Source organism: Sinocyclocheilus grahami, unplaced genomic scaffold (genome assembly GCF_001515645.1).
Source record: "Sinocyclocheilus grahami isolate Dianchi unplaced genomic scaffold, SAMN03320097.WGS_v1.1 scaffold1302.1, whole genome shotgun sequence".
Taxonomy (NCBI): Eukaryota; Metazoa; Chordata; class Actinopteri; order Cypriniformes; family Cyprinidae; genus Sinocyclocheilus; species Sinocyclocheilus grahami.
In genome coordinates, this window is record NW_015506481.1 from 142930 (window position 1) to 159920 (window position 16991).

The 16991-nt window shown below is 35.8% G+C and overlaps 1 protein-coding gene across 1 annotated transcript in view; it reads right to left on the reverse strand.

The window, feature by feature from the left end:
• LOC107569007 (E3 ubiquitin-protein ligase UBR1-like) overlaps positions 1-16991 on the reverse strand; it is a 45405-nt gene that overhangs the window by 15914 nt on the left and 12500 nt on the right. The window contains exons 5-26 of the mRNA XM_016255004.1: positions 13976-14103; positions 13742-13880; positions 13600-13662; positions 13392-13515; positions 12621-12728; positions 12421-12509; positions 12237-12335; positions 9336-9493; positions 9150-9249; positions 8944-9072; positions 7359-7539; positions 5000-5061; positions 4800-4910; positions 4387-4485; positions 4155-4218; positions 3883-4007; positions 3239-3338; positions 2267-2352; positions 1999-2180; positions 571-773; positions 283-373; positions 44-183 (exon numbers count right to left, since the gene is read on the reverse strand). Of these exons, the coding sequence (XP_016110490.1) occupies positions 44-183; positions 283-373; positions 571-773; positions 1999-2180; positions 2267-2352; positions 3239-3338; positions 3883-4007; positions 4155-4218; positions 4387-4485; positions 4800-4910; positions 5000-5061; positions 7359-7539; positions 8944-9072; positions 9150-9249; positions 9336-9493; positions 12237-12335; positions 12421-12509; positions 12621-12728; positions 13392-13515; positions 13600-13662; positions 13742-13880; positions 13976-14103 (2581 nt within the window). The remainder of the gene's footprint in view (positions 1-43; positions 184-282; positions 374-570; positions 774-1998; positions 2181-2266; positions 2353-3238; positions 3339-3882; positions 4008-4154; positions 4219-4386; positions 4486-4799; positions 4911-4999; positions 5062-7358; positions 7540-8943; positions 9073-9149; positions 9250-9335; positions 9494-12236; positions 12336-12420; positions 12510-12620; positions 12729-13391; positions 13516-13599; positions 13663-13741; positions 13881-13975; positions 14104-16991) is intronic.

A 16991-nucleotide genomic window follows, 5' to 3' on the forward strand; every position in this document is an offset into this window, starting at 1 on the left:
AACATAATAAGGTTAGTAATGGTGCCGTACTAGTTAAGCTTGCTGGGCTCCACAGGGATCAGAGGAATGACCGTGTTACAGAGGGACTTGCAGAGTGGACACATGTACTCGCCGTTCTCCAGGTCTATGATCAGATCTGCATGCAGCCGATTCCGAGTGGTGTTCTGCACAGCTTCAAAGTACCTACAAACAGCAAAAAGACATGAAGATGTAAAGGCTGAGTGGATTTGTTTGGTTTAAGCATCCCAAATGAATTTTTTTTTTATTTAAGCATTAACTGACTTTTGCCAGCAGGTGGCGTGCATCACATGCCCACAGCTGCCGGTGTGTGTCCCCACAGCCAGATCAGGGGGCATGAACAGGGGATAGCTGCCTACCGTTTTACAAAAAAGAAGAGAAAACAGTCTGATTCAGCATCACATTAGCAGAATTCCCATCGGTAATGCTTACATCTTAAATGAATAATAAATCATCATAACATGTGCAAGGAATTCATACATGCTTAATGTCAACACTTCCTGCTTATCACAATAAAGGTACTTGAGAGGTAAAGTATGAGGCATCATTCACCTTTAGGGGAGAGTGTCTTTCCACGGTTCTGGGTGAGAACAGTAGATCTTTGCACACATGCTGTGAGGACCATGGCTGGTGCCTGAGCCTGAACCTCCTGCTCCTCCTGACATAGGATGCAGATTTGAGCCTCCCAGTCTGTGGAACAAACGCCCTGCTGAGGCCCCACAGCCACCCTGCTCTCATCCACATCCATCCTGCAGCTGCACACACACACACACACACACACACACACACACACAGAGTGGATTTCACTTAGACATACAGACATTTGAAGGGTGTTCGCAGAAATTATATTACTGTAAATGACTGTGATAGTCAGCTTTTGAGGGATAAAAGAGCAAAAGAATGAAATAGTGGGAAAACTGAAAAGAAAAGACAAAGTGACAAAAGAACAAGGAAAAAGAAATACTGGTAATAATAAAAAAAAATTAAAAGACATAAAAATTAAAGCGTAAAAAAAAGTTAAAATGCAAAAGAAAGAAAAGTGAAAGGAAGTAAAGAGCAAAGGAGAGATTAGAATAACGACAGGTCCAAAAACTGGGAAAATGAAAAGTAAAAGACGAATAAAAGAAAAATAAGGAAAAAAGAGAATGCCAAGAAACTACATAGGAATAAGAATGAAAGAAAATAAAACTAAAAAAAGAAAGTGAAAGCATAAATGTAATGAACTGAAAGCAAGTGTGAAAGAAAGTGAAAGGCACAAAAAAGTGAAAGTGAAAGAATGAAAAATTAAAAGAATGAGTAAAAAAAACTAAAGGAAGGAGCAAAAAAGAAAGACAAAGGAGAGGGAAAGTGTTAAAAACAACAAATGGAAGTGAAAAAGTGCAATAAAAAGACTAAAAGAAAGAAAAACAGTAAAAAAAAAGTGAAAGCAAAAGAAAGTAAGAGAAAGTGAAATGAATTGAAACAAATGAAAACATTGGTAAACAAATAAAGAACAGGCAAAGGAGTGAAGATAAGAAGCAAAAGAAAGAAAGAAAGAAAGAAAGAAAGAAAGAAAGAAAGAAAGACCACATCAATTAAAAGGCTAAAAGTAAAATAAAGCAAAATATTAAAATAAAAGAAAGTGAAAGAAACTGGCAAATGGGACAAATGAAAGAACAAAAAGGGAAAAATGAAAGAAAATGAATGGCGCAAAGAACAAAGAAACGAGAATAAAGATAAATAAGAACTAAATTATATAACAGAACATAAAAAATAAATAAAATAACAGTAAAAGTGCAATCATTAATAAATGCAAAAATAAGTGAAAGCACAAAAAAAGGAAAAGCAGTGCAAAGTGAAAGTGTAAGTATAAGAGAAAGTGAAAGAAATCAAAAGCAAGAGAGAAAGACTGAAAGAACAAAAAAATAAAAATAAAAAGTCACAGACAGAAAGTATAGTAAACAGCAAAAGAAAGAGAGAAAGACAAAAGAGAGTGGTGACCTGTCCACAGACGCGGCGGTGTCGCTCTGACTCGAGCTCTCAGGCACGTTGTCATAAAGCATCTTGTTGGACTCTATGAAGTTCTTCTGCATGGCCGACATCTGAGCCATGATCTTCTGTCTGTGGGCTTTAGCAGCTTCAGCTTTCCTCTTGCGCTCGGCCTTCTCTTTATCCTGCACACTCTGAGCAGAGACGACACTCTTTAAACACCTCAACGTCATGGAAGCATTGCGACTGAGACCCTCTGTGTTTGAATCTGTGCCATTACCTCCTCCAACATGCTGTGATCCACAGAAAATGAAGCTACAGGACCGGATTTCTCTCGAAGACACTTCACCACCTCAAACGGAGCAGCTCTGGTGAAGTTCATGTTTATATAGACGCTAAAACGTGCGTAACAATGCGTACTTCAGTGTGTAGTAGATAAAACGGCGCCACTTAGAGACATGCACTAACAAACAGATTATTCATATAGCAGTCTCTTCACGCTTCACAGACACATATCATATCTACTTTTGATTTATCCATCATATTGCTCGTTTTACGTGACATCCTCGTTATACTGTAAATTCCATGTTCACAACTGCACCGGGATTCCCTCTGCTTCACGGAAATCATACGGCCTTAATTTATAACTATTTATAAATGCGACACACCTTTATCTGCACAGAGGGATGGTGTCCGCAAATATGAGCAAAGATGTTGCCCACTTTTGCAGCCACTTTGCGTCCACATGTTTTGCAAATTGGATCTGTCCTCAAGGACAACCCCGCGTTCGTTTTTTAATATCTAAAGTATTCCCATACTGCAGATTTTTACTTTTTTTTTAACGGCGGGGATGGAGATTAGATATTATCTCTGTCTCTGTCATTTTCTCCTCTGTACGTGCGTGTAAGCAGCCAATTGAATGCAGAGTGAAGCAGCCGAACGGAAATAAGTTGCATTTGCGCAGGTGAGATTTTTAATTTTTTTTTAACCGTAGATATGCAAATGTTTACAGTATGATAACCATGCACGTTCAAACCGTGATAAACTGTCATACCGGTATATCGATACAACCCTACCGTATTTTGATAGATAGCATTACTGTTTGTTGCAAACAAATTCATCCACGATTTTTCTGAATTCTGATCTGAATCCATGAAGTCTGAACTTTGACATTGTGATTAAGTAGACCAATGAAACCGGCAGCCAGACGGGGTCTGCACCATTTCAGAAAAAACAAAGGGTGAGATCTTACTTTGTGCTTTCAGACTAAAGTCAAAGGTCACTTCCTCAGTACTGCTGCTTTCCAACTGTGTTTTTTCCTCCAGTAGAGCCTGGCCTACAAGGTGAAGGGCCTAAAGCCATACAAGCGAGTTAAAAAAATAAATCACATTTGTCAAATCTCACATCAAACAAACTCACCATGAAAACAGCAACAGCAATAGTCCATGCAATTGAATTATGTTCTTAAAAATGCAAATGCAATAATTATTTAAGTTTAAAAAATAACTACATTTACGTTACTGAAACGGTGAGAAATGGTGTAGGCAGGACAGTAAGAGCCATACCCTCTGGATCATGGGTTCACAGTCAGATAATGTACTTAAAACTGGTCAGTTAATGTACGTAAATATTGGGCTGCCACAATTTTACAGCAAAATAAAACAAAACAATACACATCACAAAAAATACACAACAAAACACAACACAAAACAAAACAACAAACACAACACAACACAACACAATAAACACAACACAAAAATGACACAACAAACACAACACAAAAAAGACACAACAAAATACAACAAAAAAGACACAACAAAACAAAACACAACAAACACAACACAAAAAAGACACAATAAAACACAACACACAACACAACAAAAATACAATTCTTACATTTTCAGGCAGGCTTTTAACCAGGCTGCTATGAGCCATGGGTTGAATACAAAGCAGATGGATGACCTCCCTCATAGTCACATCCTCCTTAGTCACATGACTGATTCCAGGCACATACCGTTCACCTGCATATTTCACATGCAAAATATATATCAGAGGCAAAACAAAGGCAGTGTCCCCAGTCAACCCATTTACATAAAACAACTGATAACACATCAACTAAGGGCAGCAAATGACAAAAAAATAAAAATAAATAAAAGGTCAGAACTTACCTACAATGATGATTATCAGGTAAAGCATCTCCTCCGTTAACCTATTCCACTGTTTCAGTACTTCCTGTGTGATGAAAAAAAGGCACAGAAACCAATCAAAACCAATGACAAAAAGTATAAATAAATGATTTATTATTTAAATATAAATGATTTATTTATTAGGCATGTATTGATCAGTTTTGGAGAAGCTGCTACAGAACTATACATATTCACCTCACCTTCTCTCACTCACCTGATCTTTACTGGAGGAGTTGCCATTAAAAATATCAAAGAGTTCAAATCTCAAAAGAACAAGCATGAGGAAATGATTGGGGTCCATTTTGGAAGCAGTTTTTTACCCCTCCAATATACAATACTGTAACACTCAAAAAATAAAAATACAATTTAGACAGCATCAATAACCATTAAAGGCCATGTCATGCCACATATAGATGTACAAGATGTTAAAATGAAACAATGGATGTGTTGGAAATATCAGTTGATTATCCAACAGCTTATTTGGAGACTTTTTTCATGTTCAGATTTTGAACATGCAGGTTTTTCAGAGAATGACAAATGATTGTATTTACAAATATACTCTACTTTCATGTTTTTAGTGATTTTTCTTTTTTTAACAAGTGAAAAAGTGGAATTGGTGACACTCACCTGGCTGACGAGCGACAGGCCGTTTCTGCGCCACATGTCAGCACACACCTGAGCCGCCAGCACAACACAGCGCAGAGGCTGCTCCGCCAGCTCAGTGAAGTTCAGCTGCACCTGAAACACACACAAATACACACCTGTAAACGACAGTGCTAGACATTCACACATTACAGCTTCATTTTATTAATTAATGATGTACTCACAGGATCCACAAAGTCAGGGAGGTATTGGATTGCTCCAGTCTGGCACAGCTGCACATATAAACCTGAGAACAGATACAGACACAGAGTATTGCAGTGACCACCAAAAAAAAGAAAGAAAATAATAAACCAGCCACAATCATTGGTACACTTTCATGAGTTCCAATAATTTACAGATCTTTATCCGTTTTGAAAGAAATGAATACTTCTATTAAAGGCTGCATTAAACTGATCAAAAGTAATAGTAAACGGTTTTATAAAAGATTTTACAAAAATATGCTAGAAAATATTTCTATTTTAAATAAATGCAGTTCTTTTGAACTTTTTATTTCATCATAATTATTTTAAAAAGTACAGCTGTCACAAAAATATTAAGCAGTTACAACTGCTTTCAAAAAAACTATAAGATTTTTTTTTTAATTAGAATGATTTCTGAAGGATCATTTGACACTGAAGAAAATTAAATCAGCTTTGTCATCACAGGATTTTTTTATTTTTTTTTAAATAACCATTTTTATTTCAATATATTTAACAATGAAATTTATGAAGAAAAAAAAACTTTAGTATAAGGACCAATTCTTGCTACTAATTAGCATACCTATTATTAACATTTTGGCTGTTTACTAGTGCTTATAAAGCACATATTCTACATGACCATATTCTACATCCCTAATCCTACCTAATACCTAAATCTAACAACTACTTTACTAATTATTAATAAGCAGCAAATTAGGAGTTTATTGAGGCAAAAGTTGTAGTTAATGGTTTGTTAATAGCGAGAACTGAACCTTAAAATAAAGTGTGACCCAATGTTCACTTTTGAAAAAAAGAGAAGAATGTTAGTGGGAAAAAATAAGAGAAGTTTTGAAAATGAGTTAACCTTCTCTTTAATGTAACCATGTAACACCCCATTTTTGAAGATACCACAGACATTACTTCCTGTGTCATTTTAAGACATCACCAGTTAGAAACCCCCAAAAGTCTGACTTCTAATACAGGGATTCAACAATTCTGCTAACCGGCCAGGAGTCTAGAGATGGGCAGATGGATGGAGACGGGCTCCTGGGAGACTTTATACAGCCGTGCGTGGAGGATCTGCTTGCACATGTAGCTGTCTGTCGGCTCTCTGCGGAAGGGCTGGTTGGTGCAGGACATTAGAGCTCTGTGACACTCCTGAAAGGCCAACAACAGAACCCTCTCCTGTGGGTAAATAACACAACACATACACAGTGTCACATATCCAGGTCATTCATTAACCAGTGGATAAACAAGATTTGTAAGCTAATCAGACAAGCAACAGTAATGGCTTTAAAGTAGACTGGTCTATTTAAGTGCTTTGTCTCAGCATCACACAGAGACTTTCTGTAACCTGAAGTTGATTTTTACTTTTTTTTGGGAACATGTTTTACTTTATTTTGGGAACATTGTTTTCTGATTATAAAACAATGTCGGGAAATAAAGCACATGCTGTTTTAGCATTGAGTTTCTTATAACCAAGTAGAATCGTTTGACTTATGCGAGTAGTACGTTTTCATTTCAACGCCCATTAAACTAACAGATCACAGCATTCACACTGGAGTTTGCCATGTGGTGTCACATCCCATTCATTCAAATGAAAACGCTCCACTCATGGATGTTTGAATTCACTACGAAGTATCATCACTGCGGTTTCATGTTGTACTTTGCAGCCAGTGACACACAAGAAACGGGCCAGAGGGTGGACACGTGAGTTTTTAGCTTTATTTATAAGATTTTTTTTTTAATTAGAATGATTTCTGAAGGATCATTTGACACTGAAGAAAATTAAATCAGCTTTGTCATCACAGGATTTTTTTATTTTTTTTTAAATAACCATTTTTATTTCAATATATTTAACAATGAAATTTATGAAGAAAAAAAAACTTTAGTATAAGGACCAATTCTTGCTACTAATTAGCATACCTATTATTAACATTTTGGCTGTTTACTAGTGCTTATAAAGCACATATTCTACATGACCATATTCTACATCCCTAATCCTACCTAATACCTAAATCTAACAACTACTTTACTAATTATTAATAAGCAGCAAATTAGGAGTTTATTGAGGCAAAAGTTGTAGTTAATGGTTTGTTAATAGCGAGAACTGAACCTTAAAATAAAGTGTGACCCAATGTTCACTTTTGAAAAAAAGAGAAGAATGTTAGTGGGAAAAAATAAGAGAAGTTTTGAAAATGAGTTAACCTTCTCTTTAATGTAACCATGTAACACCCCATTTTTGAAGATACCACAGACATTACTTCCTGTGTCATTTTAAGACATCACCAGTTAGAAACCCCCAAAAGTCTGACTTCTAATACAGGGATTCAACAATTCTGCTAACCGGCCAGGAGTCTAGAGATGGGCAGATGGATGGAGACGGGCTCCTGGGAGACTTTATACAGCCGTGCGTGGAGGATCTGCTTGCACATGTAGCTGTCTGTCGGCTCTCTGCGGAAGGGCTGGTTGGTGCAGGACATTAGAGCTCTGTGACACTCCTGAAAGGCCAACAACAGAACCCTCTCCTGTGGGTAAATAACACAACACATACACAGTGTCACATATCCAGGTCATTCATTAACCAGTGGATAAACAAGATTTGCAAGCTAATCAGTAAAGCAACAGTAATGGCTTTAAAAGTAGACTGTAGTCAATTGAAGTGCTTTGTCTCAGCATTAGGTTTACATTCTGTAACCTGAAATTGATTTGTACTTGATTTTGGGAACATTACGTATTTTCTGATTATAAAACATAATGTCTGGTAATAAAGCACATGTTGTTTTAGCACAGAGTTTGTTTAACTAACACAAGTAGAATAGATTGACTTATGTGGGCAGTGTGTTTTCATTTTGACACCCTTTAACTAACAGATTACAGCATTCACATTAGGTGTTTGCCATGTGGTGTCGCAACCCATTCACTAAAATGGAAACGCTCCACTCATGGGTGTTTGAATTTACTCACCAAATTTTATAACTACAGAATAATAGATGTTTATTTGAAACAAGACCATCCAATAATTGCCCCATTTCGGGAAACAAGACATATTTGTCTATTTAAACATTATTTAATAGATTTTGAGTATATGAGTAAAGTCTGAGTTACCAGTTTGCACTGCAATGTCAAAATCTAGAAAGACTGATATATAGACTACTTAGACTGGACCTTGGCATATTTTAAATGTCTAAATTGACCTTTATTAACTGGTTATTAAATTAACTAGTCATGACTGTTAGATATATTTTGCTCAAATTTATATCTTTGAAACAAAAGGTTATTATATCGCAGCTGTACCTGTTCACTGAGTCTTAAAGTTCTTATATTTTGCTGTATACATGTTAAAATCTTAGAACGGATTCAAATCTTAGAACAGACTGGAGTAAAACATCCAATTTGGGGAAAATTTAAGTAAAACTGAAATCAAGATGCAACTTAACCCGGGTCTGTACAAAAAAGGGTTCCCTTACAATATGTTTGCATGTGTGGGGAGTTGGGGGAAATATAATAATAATAATAATTTTGCTAAAAAACAAAACAAAAAAACACTCATGTTCATTTAACATGTTACCAAAAAGTTTGGTGTCAGTAAGTTTTTATTTTTTAATTAAATTAATACTTTTACTCAGCAAGGATGCATTAAATTGATAAAAAAAAGTGATTTGCCATCACAGGAAAAGTTACATTTTCAAATATATTCAGATTCTAAAAAAGAAGCTATTTTAAATTTTTGGTAAGCAGCCTTGATAAGCATAGAATTCAAAATAAAATAAAATAACAACAATTAAAAAAAACAATCTTTTCAACAGAAGTATATTGATTTTATACAATATATCATGTTTTATTAATTTTCCATAATCACCAATTTCTTATGTATTTTACCCCAAAAAAGCAATATAGAAAAGCAAGATGCCTGACTAGTTGTGACTCACGTCAGAAGAACACCAGTCCTGAAACATGGTGAGAATGTGGCGCAGCTGCATCTGGAGGGTAAATCCCGCCTCCCACTCGGGCTCCACCTCAACATGCTGACCAAGCTGCCTCTTCACCTCCTCCATCCCCTGCCACCAAAGAACGAGATTCAATAAGGCTACAGATCAAACCAAATTAAGATCCTTTTGCCAAGAGAAAGCATTACCTGCATACAACATAAGAAGCGAAGAAAGACGCGTAAACCTTCGAGGAACTTCACCCTCAACGTCTCAGTCCACACAGAGGGCTTACTGATTAGAATGTACCTGATAACATCACAATGGAACCAATCAACATTGAGCCAATTAATGAGATGATTTTATTTTCCATAATTCAAGGGTTGTGTGTAGACCTGAGGTCATGGAAGATAACTTGAACCCGGAAGAACTTGTCAGGGTTGTGGCCCTGGAATTGGAAGCGGTTGTTGCTGTCCAGATGTGCACTCATCATATCCATTACAGTGTCTATAATGACCTTGATGACACTGCCCTCCTCTATCAACTGCCTGGCCTGAGAAAAAAAAACAGAGATGGAAAACTTAACATTTACCTTCAACTTTTAAATTAACTTTAAGGGTGTGTTAGTTCCCTGAATATTAGTTCCCATTGTTTACTTGTGCCATATAATTCCAATTTGTAAGACTTTCTTTCTTTTATGAAACAAAAAAGGACTAGCATTTTCTTATATATTATGGTTATTTTTAATGCCACTGCAATGAATGGGTGCTGAAGATTTCAGGATGCTAAAGCTCCATAAAAATGAACACAAGAACAACATCTGGCTCAAGAATCAATAATTTACACAAGTTTTGTGAACAAGATCGACTGATTCATTAATAATAAATACTTTTTTTGTTGTCATTTTAGAGTGTGATAGCCAACGTTAACATTTACTTTCATAATATTGATAAAAAATCCCAGGATATTCTTTCAAACATGTTTTTGTGTTCTACTGAAAGAAATTCATACAGATTTGACATGATGTGAGGGTGAGTAAATTATAAAATTATAATTTTCCTTTTTGAGCGAACTCTAAAGCCTAAAGACTGAGATGCATCAAAACATCAAGACCAAGTACAAATAGTATCTACAGTACAGTAAAGTCAAAACATATGCTACAAACAATAAAAACAAAGCATAAAATCTGTCCTGTTCCAAAATGTGCCAGAATGCAGTTCATAACGTATTAGGGCCCTATGAAATCCGTTTTATTTTTGGCCAAATTCCGTTTTTTTTCCATTTGAATTTTTCTGGATTCTGTTTTTTTCTTCTCCTTTTTAATTTGTATAGACTCGGTTTTAATGGTTAAAGTAAATTGTTATGCATGTCAAATTAATTGAAATCATGAAACTTACACAATTTAACAGCAATTTATTAAACGTTTAACAAAAATTAAGGCCCCATGAAATGCATTTTATTTTTTTCTCAAATTTAGTTTTATTATTACAAAATTCTGTGTTTTCCATTACTTTTCTGGATTCCATTTTAATGGTTTCATTAAATTTTAATAATCAAAAGCATCTCTAAATAATTGTTTTTAAAAAGAAAAAAAAAAAACTGAAAATGCTGCTAGCGTCACACGCGCTTCTGTATGTGTGTAGTAAACGAAACCACTCGCCTGCTCCATTCATTTACACAGAGACACACAGAACATGCAGGATTCATATTTAAATAGTTTTTCTGCGGCTTAATATTCACAGACACTAGTCCATATCGCATTTTGATTTCACCTCTGCCTTTTACAGTAAATTTTATTTTTATGATTGGATTATGCGATTCCGACCACATTTTCACAGGGCCCTATATAAAGTATGTGCTGCATTCTCACAAGCTGTATACAAACACGCACAAAAAAAAACAGAATTTCTTTGCAATTACTTGTAACAAAGTATACAAGCAGGAAATTCATAATTACAGGGAAAAGTATCTGACTGATAAAAGTATGAGTATCAATGCATATTTAGTAGGGATGCTCCAATCGATCGGTCGGAGATCGGTATCGGCCGATAATCACATTTTATGACTCGATCGGTACTCACTAACTTGGCCGATCTCACGAACCGATCACAATTCGATGACGTCAACGCGTGACGACGTACATGATGCGTGGGGACATAAATGATTTGGCGCCACAGTCATGTCATAGCTGGTGTAGAAATGCTATGACGTTTCGAGAAACAATGAAAAATTCGCTATTTGTCGCGTATGTTTTGCATAATGATATGATAAATAGGCCTAGATGGTTCATTTTTAACAGCAGATTCAGTGACGTTAGAGCTGATCTGCGCCTCACTGCACGCGTCTGCGGCGCGTTACGGCTCTAAGGCCACCGGAGCTGATCGCGGCCGCTCTAGTCAGTGCTCGTGTTTATGAGCCAGCCGCGGCACGTTTCTGAGTTGTCACAGTGTGAAGGACGGAACAAAACCTCGTCGGAGCCGTAAGGAATAACGGTAACATAATATGCTGATCGTGGGCTGTTATTTATAAAACAAAATATCTTCTTTGGCCATATTAGCCTACTCAATAGCATTAACACCGGCTTTACTCCTTTCAAACTTTATCTGGAATGTCACTGCTTCTGTCACTGCAGCTTCCCGAACAGGTGCGCGTGAAATCGTCTGCCTCTAGAAAAAAAATATTTTAGTTAATTAGCTTAATTAGTTAATTAGTTAATATTTGCATCATTTATGATTTATTTTATCCACCCGCAAATAATCACAATGCATTTTTTATTAACCAACCCGCGGATTAACAACTTCAGTTCCCGAACAGGTGCGCGCGAAATCGTCTGCCTCTAGAAAAAAAATATTTTAGTTAATTAGCTTAATTAGTTAATTAGTTAATATTTGCAATATTTGCATCATTTATGATTTATTTTATCCACCCGCAAATAATCACAATGCATTTTTTATTAACCAACCCGCGGATTAACAACTTCAGTCTGCTCATCACCTTAACTTTAACTGCGTTTGTAGCCGGTGCCATAGCCAGACTGATAAACAAATACAGACCAGAAGTTAACTTCGGCCAGGCGCGTGCGCCCGATGAAACCGTCTACATAAAGCTCGAAGCATCAGAATCGGCCGATCACCATGACAAGAAATCGGTACTCAGTATCGGCTGCAAAAATCCTGATCGGAGCATCCCTAATATTTAGTTAGAAGTCAGTTTTAGTTAGATTCTATTGGATACAGAAAGATGCTCGACTTTACAGAAACATGCTTGATGTCATTTCTGCTAGCCGTTCATCATACCAAAGTGGGAACAGTGAAGATCTGCACAGATAAGGCTGTGACTGAGATGTTCCTCTGATGGTCATCGCTGATAAAGTCTTCCTGAAGTTGCTTGTAGTGCTGTAACATGACATACTCCTGTTAGTACTCAAACATTAGAATGATGTATACGTATGTGAAATGATGTGCAGATGTAAAAGGATACCGCTGTGAATTTCATGGCAAACTGCCTCTTGAATTCTGTGTCCATCAGTAAACTACTGAAAATTAACTCGTGGACAACCTTGCGAGCTCCTGAGGAGAGTAACAGGAAATCAGGTTTAGATACAGCACTAAGACTATTTTACCGGATTTAAAAATGTTTGTAGGGTATTAAAAGTGCATAATCTAATGGTAGAGATTGACCTTTATAAAGTTTGGCGTCGTGCAGCATAAGTCGACTGATCAGGCAGAGCTGATCGTTGTCAGCGGCCGGCTCCAAAGCCACCTGGCAGAATACCTCCCTGAGGCCAACTACACAACCAGTGACAAGGACAAAACCTCAAAATTATTTGTGCGTTACTTAATTTGATATATATTCATTTGTCCAGTAGAAACCGCAATATCGTGAAATATTGCAATTTAAAATAACTTTTTAATATGCAATTTATTGCTTTGCTGGAAAAACTGAATTTCTCTCTCTTTTTTTAATTAACCTTTCCTGATTTCTTATCACACTACCATTCTAAAGTTTGAGGTAAGATATATATATATATATATATACAGTGGGTACGGAAAGTATTCAGACCCCCTTAAATCTTTATTCAGCAAGGACATAAAATGAATCAACAGTCACAGTAAAGATATTTATAATGTTACAAAATATTTATATTTCAAATAAATACCGTTCATTGAACTTTTTAAAGTATCCTTTAAAAAAAATTAAGTTTCCACAAAAACATCAAGCAGCAAAATCTTTTTGCTATATATATATTTTGTTCATATATATATATATATATACACACATAGCAAAATTTATTTGAACAAAATTCAAAACATTTTATTTTATTTTATTACTTTATAAGGCCTATTTTAGTACGGTCATGAAATATATATATTTTCTTAATTTATTATTATTCTGTACTGGTTATAAATAAAAACCAAATCTCGCTTCACTTTCTGCTCCTAATCATCTACCTAAGTAGCCAATGATCTTCTGGAACCATGCGCCAAGTCTGAGGGCGAAGGTCTGATGAGCCATTACAGCAGTGTGAAGAATCTCCACCCGCAAAGGTATCTGGATAATGTGCTCTGAGTTACGCTGCAGAGGAAATGCAAAGATGGTTACGCCCTACAAAAAGCATACAAAATGTGTGTGATGGAAGAGTGTAGCCAGTATGTTTACCCTGATGTTGTCCTTGGCTTGTTGACAGGATCTGAGAGTACCTCTCTTCACTGCTTTCCGCCCCTGAAACCATGATAACACGAGGTATGAAAAGTCTATACGCTGACCATGTAAGACTATGTGGAACACTCGGAAGACTCACTTCCTTGTCAATAAGTGCAGTGTAGATTTGGGCCTGGTTCTGGTCACAGGCGATCGCGCGCTGAAGCGTGTAGATGACGTGATCATATGAGTGATGTTCATCGTTGTAGAGCACACAGAAGTAGGCGTCTTCCTTCACTCTGAACACAACATTAAACAACGTTAACTTTTTAAAATGAAGGTGGAGCCCATTTTGGACTTCCCAGCTTGAGGCTTTAGGAACTGTATATCTCACTTTGGCTTCAGCTCCTCTGATAGCTCATAGGTTTCTTCCCAAACCAGCATGTCTGTCGTGTACCGCAGCAGCAGGTGGAACAGCATCTGAGCCCTTTCTCGAAGGCCTGGATCCATCACACACTCATCCTGTGACACACATATCAGCAGCTGTCACTGAGAGTCATTAAATTTTTTGTTGTTCACAGAATGATTTTACTTGATTTGTGCTCACATACAAACATCTACCTATCAATTCACCCATAAGTAGATTTTTGGTGAAATGTCCAAGCTGCTCATTTTCATGTGATAAAAGTAAATAAGGACTGGAACTGGTGAGCTCCAAAACTGATAATGATAATAATATATAATAATAATAATAACAACAAAAAAGTGACATACAAATTAGGCCTGGGCGATAAAACTGTATTGATATTTATCGACGGTACACCTTCTTCGATATCGATAGAAAATTTTTTCGATATAGCGCACGATATAGGCACGTACTATGAGTGACGCAGACAGCACACACAAACACGAACACATGCTGATTTGAATGCTGTGACTGCCCGTGATGAGGAGATTGTGAATAAAGAATGAATATTAGTCGAATTTAAAATAAACATTTGCATTCGAATGTTAGGTGTGCATCAGGGAGCGTCATCAGTGGCGCACAAGATGCGGTGATGTTGTAAGTGACGTTGTTGCATTTTAATATTTTGTTAGTCTAGCCCATGAGACGCGCCGCTGCTGCGTTATTCATTAAAAATATTAGAGAAATACAGAAGCTCAATGCGGAGATCTTGAATGGGTTAAAACCGAAACCAAGCCATTCACACAGAACGCATATTTTCAGAGCATTTTTTAGACGGACAAATATGACTGCTGCGCTCGCGTCTCACAGAGATGTATAGACAGCCATGCAAAGTTAAAATAGTTCAAATGTTTAGAAAACACATCATGAATTTGTGGAGGTTTATTTCTTTTCACTGCATCTCATATGTTTTTTAATGCAGTGTGTGTGAATGGTGCTTCAGCTCTTTGTATTAAGCAATGCATAAATGCATGATGCTGTTTTGTTCATAATTGTTTATGTAATTTACGAAATTATATATGATTTTTATAAGTTAATTTAGACGTAATGCACATTTTTATAGAGTCACTTCCTTGCGTTGACAATTTAAATGTGCTGCATTATTTTGCTCATTGCGCCCTCCCGTGGCCTCGGGAAACAATTAGACCTATACAATATATACATATTTAATCTGCATATAAAACATTAGAAATTAGATGCGTTTAATTTTTATTGTTTGATTGTTAAAACAAAAAATATTTGTTGTTTGTCTCAATAAATTGTGTTAATTATAAATACAGTGGTTAAATAAATAAAACAAATTCTATTGCTTTTTGTTCTAAAAAAAGTTTATGAAAAATGTCAATAATTATTGATACCGAACGATATGAAACATTATATCGTTGATCATTTTTTTAGCTATATCAGCCCAGCCCTAATATAAATCATCAAGATTAAGCATTAGGTTTGACATCAATGATGATTTTACAAGATCTAATGACCAGGGTTCCCAAGTTTCTTCCAAGGCTGGATTTATTTAATATAAAAAAAATAATAGAAACAGGAATATTGCGAAATCTTACTGTAATTTAAAATAATTGTTTTAAATTGTTGTATATATATTAGGGCTGCCACTAACGTCTATTTTTATTTCGATTAATCTATCGACTAATTTATCGATTAAACGATTAATTTCCAGCAAAAAAAAATCAACAATTTTACTTATATTTTATTAAACTATACTTCATTAAACCAAATGAAATCCAAAAGTAAAAAAAGTAAAGTGCAACATAAATGCAAGCAGCAAGTGTCCATCTCATAGTCCAAATCACTGAAATCAAAGTTCAGTATTATAGTGACAACATATCCACTTGTTCTAGTTTACTAATAATAAAATTATAATCAAAAAACACTATTTAAAGGCGTATTTACAAGAAATATTATTCACCAGAATTTATTTAGGAGAAAAATGTAAATGTGCAGTATTTCTGAAAAAAAAAATCAATCTTTTTTTAAAAAAATAAAATCAATTAATTGGAGATGCTTTTGATTATTAAAAAGCTTAATGGAACCATTAAAATGGAATCCAGAAAATAATGGAAAACAGAATTTGGTAAAGATAAAACTGTAAAACTCAATTAATTAGACAGGCTTTTGATTAATAAAATTTAATTTAACCATTAAAACAGAGTATAGAAAAATTTAAAAGGAAAAAAAAACTCAATTTGGAAATAAAACGGATTTCATAGTCCCCTATAATTATAATAATAAAAATATGTAAGTGAACAATAGCCTTTAAAATTACTTAAAGGGGTCATGTGATGCGATTTAAATTTTTCCTTTCTCTTTGGAGGGTTACAAGCTCTTGGTGCATAAAGAAGATCTGTAAAGTTACAAAGACTAAAGTCTCAAATCCAAAGAGATATTCTTTATAAGAGTTAAGAGTCAGCCATGCCTACCTAAAACGGCTCGTTCTAACACGCCCCCACATATCTACATCACTATGTGGGAAGATTTGCATAACGCTGCCCAATAAAGAATGCATATCGCTCCGTCCCACGGGCAGCTTTGGGGCTCTCTGATCACTGTTTGGTTCATCTTATACCGACAGAAACTGAAATCAGCTAGACCTGTATTAAGGACTGTAAAAAGATGGACTAATGAAGCAGAGCAGGATTTACAAACTTGTTTTGACCTCACTGATTGGAGTGTTTTTAAGCTGCTGCCACCGATCTGGACGAGCTCACAGAGACTGTAACATCTTATATCAGTTTCTGTGAAGACATGTGCATTCCTACCAGGACTCATTTAACCTACAACAATGACAAACCATGGTTCACTGCAAAACTCAGACAGCTCCGTCAGGCCAGAGAAGATGCTCACAGGAAGGGGGATACTGTCTTGTATAAACAGGCTAAATACACACTGGAAAAGGAGATCAGAGTGGCAAAGAGGAATTATTCTG